Below are 8804 nucleotides of genomic sequence, written 5' to 3'. Positions count from 1 at the left end.
CCCTCTGGGTGGCTGTGTCCTGCTTCCGGAGCTTGCTGCCGCTGGCGTGTCCCTGTGAGGTCTGTCTGGGGGACGGGAGGGCACGTGCCGGATGGGAGATGCTCAGATTTCCTCTCTCGGCAGAAGGTTGCAGGCTGTGGAGGAGGTAGGGACGTGCCATTTAAAGGGGGCTTTGGGGAAAAATCCAGCTGGGTAGCTCCGGAGCCCACACGTTGTCTCCTGGAGCCCCGTGCTGTTTGAAGAGGCGCTGAGGTGGATCGGCATTGGCCTCTGCGGGCAGAAACCTGGGAAGATGTCCAGCAGCCCCAGGCTGTGCTGCCACTCAGGGAGGGCACGGCGGTGGCTGCGCTGCCCTGCGGGCACTGCGGCTGGCCGAGGGGGGTGGCAGGATACCCAGATCAGTGGTTACATGGCACAAAACCTCGTGCTTTGAGGGCGCTGGGCCTTGCGAATGCTCACTGCAGAGGATTTGTCCTTCAGAGGAAGAGCTGTCTTGGCTGTGAGTTGTCGTTGTCACCTCCTTCCTTATATGCACATGTTTTCGTAGGAGAATCCCAACCAAAACGTGCTGCTGGCCCCCGAATTTTGTCCAGGTGGAAGCGTGCAACCAGCCCCAGCCTGGCCTCAGCTCTCCCCCTGGTGGTTTGCCTTTGACCTAGCCCGCGTGAGACTTTTACGAGCTCAGACGTGATGCCTGGAAGGGAAGGAGCATCAGGGAGGAGATCTGAGAGCTGCCTGCACCTGAGCCGGTGCCAGTTCGGTGCTTCCTTGATTTACCTTCGCCGAGCGGCTTTTCAAGCTGGGCAGGCGGGGAGAGGAGCTCCTTTCTCTCCACGGCTTTGTACGGGAGCACGGGGCAATGACTGACGCCGCTGCTGCCAGCAGCCTCCCAGCCACGGCCTCTCCCGGCAGCAGGCTGTCCTTACGGCCCGGCAGCCCCTTGCAGTGTAGCTTGCATCTGCCCTAACAGTCCAGACCGAGAGCGTCAAAGGGGGAAGGTGATGCAGGAGGTAGGGAACCGTCCTGCACGGACTGGCCCGGGCCTGAAGAGGTTTCAGTAGCCAAGGGTAAGTAGCCAAGGCAGGCGAGGGCTGGGAGCGGCAACGGCAGCACGTGAGTCACGTAGCAAAACGGGCACAGAAACCCTGCTCGGCCCCAGCACGAAGCCCCAGCACAAAGCCCCAGCCCACCGGGGGTTCTCCGTGCCCAGCATCCATGCGAGCAGCCTCCTGCCCCTCTGCCCTGCCCCCTGTCGTGCCACGCAGAGGCAGAATGGAGGCAGGGGCTGCTTGGTGGTGCTGCCTTTGCTTTTGGCCCAGGCAAGAAAAGACTTGTGCTAACAGCCTGCCCCAAACTGCCGTGTCAGCCGCGGGGCTGCAGCCGCAGGTTTTGTTCCTGAAGGTGGCACAACCGAGAGAGCTTGCGTGCAGCTGAGAGGAGGGCAGAGGGCGCGGGCGCTTTGTCCCTCCAGAAAAGCTGAGCAGCTAGTGGGTGGGTTGAGCTGGGAGCCCTGGCTTGCTGGCACCTGGGATTTTGCCGCAAGTTAGCCCATCCTTCAGCAGCAGCTGTAAGCACAGGTTAGAGGTAACGCATCGATATTTGGGGCCCCGCTAAGGACCAGACTCAGGATGAGTTTGGCCAGGAGCACAAAGGCACGGTATGAGATCTGCCTTTCGGAGAGGTTTCTGCACCCCTCAGGGTCAGGTTTTCCAGCTTGCTCAAAGAATCTCTGGGTCTGGTCAAGTTGCACGAGTTTGCTCAGGTGTCTTCTGGTTGTAAAATACCATTGCTTGCTTGGCGTGGCACTGAGAGGTGCTAAGGATGAGCTCTTCAGTGATGCAGCATCCAGCGTCTGTGTTAGCAGCACTCCGGGCATATAACAGCCTTTCTTCCCAGGGGCAGGGTCTAGCTGAAGCTTTACTCCTTTGATTTTATGGCACACTTCAGGTGGTTCCAGCTAGTGACAGTGGTTGTTGGGTGGCTGGTTATGGCGCCGTTTTGTGTATGGGTAAAGCCGACAGAAATAGATTAGGAATCTGTGGGGTTCGGCAGTGGAGCTGGAAGCTCCCCAGGAGCCAGGATACACCTTCACCTCGGCACAGGTGGTACGACGGTGCCACGACAGGACAGCACTCAGAAATCCAGCAGGCAGGTCGGAGCTGCAAACCTCTAAGGAGGGCCTGCCTGAGAGGTGGTGCTTGGAGCTGGGCAGATGGCAGACCGCTTCTCCTTTCTGTGGTGGATCGCACCCTCAGAAGTGAAGGCAGCTGGGACCCGGGGTCAGTGCTGGTCAGTCACGTCGCCTTCTGCGGAGTTGGAAGCGCTGTCTGTTAGCTTTCTGCTGGAACAGGAGATCACCAGGAGCCCTACACTCAGGTAGGTCAATGTGGAAGTCCGTGCCGAAGGTGGAGATAGGCTGGGAGCAAAAGGAGGTGTAAAAGCTTGACACAGCAGCTCTTCTCCTGAAATCACGGATTGCGAGATCGCACCTTCGCGTAGCAGTGCGTCTTTGTTTCCAGGGGCAAGGCCAGCTTCAGGGGAATCGCAGCAGATCTTCAGCATGTCAGCAAGGTACGTCAGCTGTGATCTGATATTTAAGGTAGGCAAAAACAGATCCTACTGCTCTCAGCTCAAGCTGTTCCTTTGGACTTTGCATTTTCACTTGCTGACTGGGTGCTGGGAGGTTGGTACGGGATAACATCTCGCTGGTCATGACAGGCGGGGTGTCAGCATTCGTGAGTTTGTGATGTATTCTTCACTTGGTAGCTGAATTTCTTGGGTCTGAAAGTGTTACCAGGGTCGCAGTGTCATTACAGTGAACGTAGGTCTGGAGAAGCAATTGTTACGTTTGGAACTGATTTAGGAATTTTCCCCGTGTGCACTTAAGGTGCATTTGCTCTAGAAGTACCTGGGATGTGGTTTTCAGACACTCTACTATTTTATAGTTTCCCTTACGGCAGGAGTTTTTTGGCCATTTCAGTTCTGCTTCTGTGGCACGAGCTTAGGCAAGCCGAACACACCCAGGCCCTCTGAAGAGCTGAACAGCATAACAAGCACTTATGATTCATTATTCAGTTTCCATGGCAGTAAAGAAGGAGGGTGAGTCATGCACAATTTTGACTTGTCATCCCTGGAGCATCCCTCTGGCTGTGCAGCTCTGGGGACGGTAACTCCTTTGCCACCTTTGGCTTCACTGCCTTGGCAGCGCAGGGTAGGGCCTCTGTGTGGGTGGTGAGGGTGTGCTGCGAGGGCACGAGGTCTGGGCACCCACGCACAGCAGCTTTGTTTTACGCTAGTAATAGTGTAAGGCACACAGGCCTGCGCTTGGGACACAGGAGGGCGCATGTCAGACACTGCAGGGTCACGAGTGCTGTTCTGTGAGTCGTTAGCTGTACCGAGCAGGGGAAGTTCACCCGCCTCTGTGAGAAGCAGGTGCCCAGAAATGGGGCTCAAGAGACATTCTCAACGGACTTACATTGGTTGAAGTCAACCGTAAAACTGTGTCCGGAGAGTTACCCAGTTTAGGATTTGTGCTATTAATTCACGTAATAATTTTCCACCTATCCTGATTACTTGTTTAAACACAAAGCAGCATGTATCATATTTGAAGACTGAGCTGTGTCGCGGACAACTTTTCCAATGCAAATATGCAGTCCGGGTCCTCATCCCTGGATCCGATGTTGCTGGCACGTGTGCGGGCAGTGAGAGTAACCCTGTGGCCCTCAGCTGGGAAGAAGCTGACTGTGACAGGCTCCTTGTCTTCAGCTCGGGGGTGGCGGGGCCTCCTGAGTGCACGGCTGCAGGAAGCCGGCGTGGTAATATAGCTCCAGGTTAGCGGCTTCAAGCCTGAAGGGCCCAATTTTGAATCTTGACGGATGCAGTTCCATCCTGAATCCTGGAACCGGGAGAGGGCAGGATGTGACTCGGAAAGGAGGAGACCTGGAAATACAGCAGCTCACCGGGCCAACGGGGTGGCGCGGAGCAGTGGGGAAAGGGGAAAGAATCCCACATACCTGACGCGGCCCGGGCGTTGTGGGGAGGGATGGAGGGCCGGCTGCTCACGCACACTGCCCGGCAGCTCCTGGCTTTCAGCCACACCACTTCAGGGCGCCGGCGGTCCCCTCGTCCTCTCGCTGTGCCACAGCCGGCGCGCTCTGCGCCGGGTGCCACAGGAAGGGACGCCCGGAGCCCACCCGGTCTCTCACGGGAGCCCTGCCCGGCCGGGCCCGCAGGGCCGTCCCCTCCCCGCTTTCCTGGAAGCCACCCCGGTATCTGCCCGCGCTGCGCCTCACGCCCCAGCCGTATCGGCGGCCGGCTGGGGGCCGGGCGGGCGCTGCCAGGAGGCGCTGTCCCGCTGCCAGGCGGCACGGCTGCGGCTGGACGCGGCGCAGGGCGGCGGCCGCGACCAGGGGCGCGGGGCCGGGGCCGGGCCGGGCCGGGCGGGGCGAGGCGAGGCCCCGCGGCCGCCCCCGGTGCCCATCATCACCCCCAGGGCGGCGGGGCCGTGCCGAGCCGCCCCGCGCCGAGCCCAGCCGCCATCGGGGCGGTGCGGGCGGGGCGCTGGTGCGGCGGCGGCACGTGGTGGCGGCGCTGCGCATGTGACGGGCCCTCCCCGGCCGCCGCGGCTCATCCCCGCCCGGCCGAGTCCCCGCCCGCCCGGCCCCCGGCGCAGCGCCGCGCTCCGCTCTCCTCCGCTCCGCTCGGCTCCGCTCCCCGGCGCGCAGCAGCCCCGCACCGCAGGCAGCCGCCGCCGCCGCCCCGCCACCCGGCGCCATGGTGAGGGCGGGCGCGGAGGGAAGAAGGGAAGGGAAGGGAAGGGAAGGGAGGAAGGGAAGGGAAGGGAAGGGAAGGGAAGGGAAGGGAAGGGAAGGGAAGGGAGGAAGGAGGTCGGGAGGGCGGCCCCGGGGGCGGCGCGGCGCGGCGGGGCGAGGGGCTGAGCAGGCCCGGCGCGGCGCTGCTCGGGCCCCGCGGCCTCCGGCGGCCATTTTAGTCTAATTTTAGCCCGGTGCGGGGGGAAGGCAGGGGCGGTGGGAGCGGCACCGGCGCGGGCGAGGGCCGGCGGCGGCGGGACGGGGAGGGGGCTCCGGGGGGGGGGTCCCGCTCGGCCCGGGGGGCTCCGGTGCCGGCCGTGGAGCCCTCCTCCTTCCCTCTCTCCTTCCTTCCTTCCTTCCCTCCTTCCTTCCCTCCTTCCCTCCTTCTCTCCCTCTCTGCCGCCGCGAACAAAGCGGGGGGAGCGGCCCCGGCCCCCCCGGGACAAAGCCGCCGCTCCCGGCGCCGCCCGCACCTGCCCGGCCGGGCCGCGGCGTGCTGGGGGGGCGAGGGGCTGGGGCCGTGCTGCGGGGCTGGGGCTGGGGGCTCAGCGTTGTTGTGCGGTGCCCTCGGCCGCCCGCCGGAGCCTGCCTCTGTGGCCCTTAGAGGGCTGGGTTTGGGCTCGGGAGAGCGACGGGAGCCGCAGGGATTGTGGCCGGTGTTTGCCTACGAAGGAAGGGAGGGAGGGAGATCGGCTAACGCTGGCCGCGCGGGATGAAATTCGGGAGGTTTTAAAGCACGGTGTCAAGGCTGACACAATGCAGAAAACATTTCTGCTGCTCGTGGAGCCTTACATCACTCAACAAAAAGAGAGGCATGACGGTGCTGGGTATGTGCTGCTGCCGTAGCGTTTGTTCCATCGGGGAGGGAAAAAAAAACGCCCCAGCCCCAAACTACAAACTCCCGTGTGCAGCTCCCTCCCCTCTGCCCTCCCTGCCCCCCGAACAGGCCAAGCACACGGTCAGGTAGCGTAAAACTGCTGCAGCAGTACGGTTGTATGCCGAGCTGTGTAAAGGCGCTATGCAGAATTAAAGTTGAAGATGCCGAGCATGCAGAATTTACCTCGCTTGTATCTTCTGCACCGGTCCTACAAAGATGACTAAACTCGTAGTGTGCTCGGGTTGAGTATAGTATTTTTATTCTTCCAGGGGCAGGTGGGCTTCTTTATCTAGTGCTGTGGGCTGTCGCCTTGTTTAGAGAGTGTTAATTTTTGATGTTTAAATTATTCCTTTGAACTCATTTTACAGGCTTCTGGAGTAACAGTGAACGATGAAGTCATAAAGGTTTTTAATGACATGAAAGTAAGGAAATCTTCAACCCCAGAAGAGATTAAAAAAAGAAAGAAAGCCGTTCTCTTCTGCTTAAGTGATGACAAAAAACAAATAATTGTAGAGGAGTCAAAGCAGATACTGGTTGGTGACATCGGAGATACCGTGGAGGACCCCTACTCAGCCTTTGTGAAGTTGCTACCACTGAATGATTGCCGATACGCTTTGTATGATGCCACATATGAGACAAAGGAATCTAAGAAAGAAGACCTGGTATTTATATTCTGGTGCGTAAAAGAAAAGCTTGTAGTTAAAATTGAATTTTTGTGACTTAACACTGGGTGGTTGAATAACTGTTGTGTTGTTGGTGTTTTTTTTTTTTCTTTTCTATCCTCTCTAAAGGGCTCCTGAAAGTGCGCCTTTAAAAAGCAAGATGATCTACGCAAGCTCTAAAGATGCCATTAAAAAGAAATTTACAGGTATGGGCCTAAAAACGTTTTGGTCATTAGCTGCAATGCTGTTTAGAGGCTGAGGTTCTCACAAACACCCTGTTGTCCGTCTGTCTTTCAGGTATTAAACATGAGTGGCAAGTAAATGGTTTGGATGATATTAAGGACCGTTCAACACTTGGAGAGAAATTGGGAGGCAACGTGGTAGTTTCACTTGAAGGAAAACCCTTATAAAAAGACAGACAAGTGCCATCTGGATCTAAGGAGCTTCCATTTCTGCAGCTCGTTCAATTGGAATAGTATTAGACTCCCTTTCCCCTTCCCTCCTCAAAAAATAAGTCCCTTCCCTAATGCCCCTGAAGGAGATGTCATTGTTAAGCAGTCTACCAGTGATTGCCATTAGACTGTTTAATCCTGGTAGTTTTATGTAGGATCCAAGGAATGCTTTCACGTCACACTCTTAGCCAAAACTGACGTTGCATGCATTCCTTGCAACATGTACAATGAATGTGATAGTTAATGTGAATAGTCTAGCAGACAGCAAAGGGTAAGCTAATTGAATGCCTTGAAAGTATTGTCCACTGGTCGGATGGTAGACTCTATACAGTATTACTTACAGTTGCACTTGATTGCAGTTCCATGAGGCTCTTGTGCATTCATACACCTCACCTGCCTTGACAAGCCTATTTTTGTGACATGGCAGCACACAACACTATGCATTTAAAGCACTTTTTTGTAATATGTTTGACCCGCCCCTCCCCCCCAAAGGAATGCCAATTAAGTTGCTGTAACCGTGTCATCAAATTATTGTAGTACCTCAGTTCCATTCCTGTTACATGCATATCTTTATAAATGAAGTAGCTGTTACGATGCCTTTTGTTTTCCATTGAATGTACACTACTGATCAGGAGTAGAAGTTATCTGTTTACCATGTGAGTCTTGAAACACTAAAGTTTTGTAAAACATCAGTCATGATGGCAATTTCTGTATTAAAAAGAGCCTTAAATGGAACGTTGTTTTTGAGATCAAAAACTGGCCACGTTGCAATAAAACTTGTGGCTTATTACAGAATGTTGCCTTGTTTTCATTGGAAAATACAGTTTTTAAGTATGTTTAATTTAAGCATATTTCAAATAACTTAACTTCTGTGGAAAGTATTGTAAAGTTAAACAATCATTAATCTCATCATAAATAATGCAATTTTTTCATTCCTAATCATGATTTAGGCACTGCTTTACTATACTTTGTGGCTCTATTCCGATCACTCGATGAAGGACCTGTTCCTAGTTTACCGTTATAGAAGCTACCGCTACTAGAGACCGTTAGCTCCACGAACCACTTGTGTCAGGAACTCAGAAATACCAAGTAATAAACCCCGCAGTGTGTTCCGTACCTGAATGTTCTTAAAGTTCTACATGTCAGAGCAAAACCGTACGTGAAATCTTAACCGCTCTCTGTCTGTCGATAGGATGATGTGTCATGACAGCTATACGATACGCAGCATACGAATCGGTATTTTTTTGTTTCTTAAGTGTTAATGCTGACTCGGTACAAGAAATATCCTAGATGAACTGTTAACTTCTATGTAAATAGAACTGGAAAGTGTTTGCCACTACTGAGGCTTGCACTGGGGACATGTTTTGGCTGAGGGCCAAATAATGCTCTCCTTATAGAGAATTTGATCTGCTCTGTGTGAGCAATCCTCCCTTAGCCAGAGCTATTTATGGCAAACACATGCTTTTGTATCTTGTCATCGTTATCCACAAATGGCAAAACTGGACATGATTCTACTGGTATGCATAAAGGCACTCTGTTAGGCAGCCAGTCACAGCTGAAACGTACATGCTGCTAGAAGGAATGCTCTTTATCATTACCTTATTTTAAAAAGTTGGTGGAGTAGAACTGTCGAGCTTTTAAATATTGGTCTTTTATGTTCAGTTCATAGTCCTTTTTTCAACGATGAGGCAGAGAGTCATCAATTTTTTAGTGTTTTTTATTTTAAATAACGTAATGGTACTGCGTTTAGGCTTTCTTGTCCTGTAGAACTTTAAGACTTTATTTCAGGCTTCTAGCTATCCCCATGACTTGCACACCTCATTGTGTTGGCTGTTCTATGTAGACTAAACTTTACTAGAATTTAACTAAAAAGGCATGATGACCACTGACTTACTAAGCATATCAATGAGTCTTGGTTTTGTTCTACAAAACTCTCCTTTCAGGTATCTTTTAAGGTTGAGAAGTAACTGATGGTATGCATGTTGTCTATATATAAGAAAAA

The 8804-nt window shown here is 54.1% G+C and overlaps 1 protein-coding gene across 3 annotated transcripts; it reads left to right on the top strand.

Annotated features, from left to right (window-relative positions):
• Positions 1–4556: 4556 nt before the first annotated feature.
• CFL2 (cofilin 2) lies at positions 4557–7597 on the top strand. Of its 3 annotated transcripts, none has more exons than XM_040557476.1 (4): positions 4557–4776; positions 6057–6364; positions 6480–6556; positions 6648–7597. In XM_040557476.1, the coding sequence occupies exons 1-4, from the start codon at positions 4774–4776 to the stop codon at positions 6758–6760; spliced, it is 501 nt and encodes a 166-aa protein (XP_040413410.1). In that variant the 5' UTR covers positions 4557–4773; the 3' UTR covers positions 6761–7597. The 3 variants fall into 3 exon arrangements, with proteins under 3 accessions (XP_040413410.1, XP_040413412.1, XP_040413411.1); XM_040557478.1 differs by lacking the exon at positions 4557–4776 and adding an exon at positions 4918–5005; XM_040557477.1 differs by lacking the exon at positions 4557–4776 and adding an exon at positions 5432–5638.
• The last annotated feature ends 1207 nt before the right edge of the window (positions 7598–8804 follow it).

This window comes from Cygnus olor, chromosome 5 (assembly GCF_009769625.2).
Source record: "Cygnus olor isolate bCygOlo1 chromosome 5, bCygOlo1.pri.v2, whole genome shotgun sequence".
Lineage (NCBI taxonomy): Eukaryota > Metazoa > Chordata > Aves > Anseriformes > Anatidae > Cygnus > Cygnus olor.
The sequence above is the reverse complement of the archived record's forward strand: the minus strand, read 5'-3'. Positions and strand labels throughout refer to the sequence as shown.

What these genes read in the sequence shown, in the direction of transcription:
- CFL2 (XM_040557476.1), top strand. An exon ending in GACCTGGTATTTATATTCTG is followed by an intron (nt 6,365 to 6,479) that starts GTGCGTAAAAGA and finishes TCCTCTCTAAAG; the next exon opens with GGCTCCTGAAAGTGCGCCTT. An exon ending in CATTAAAAAGAAATTTACAG is followed by an intron (nt 6,557 to 6,647) that starts GTATGGGCCTAA and finishes TCTGTCTTTCAG; the next exon opens with GTATTAAACATGAGTGGCAA.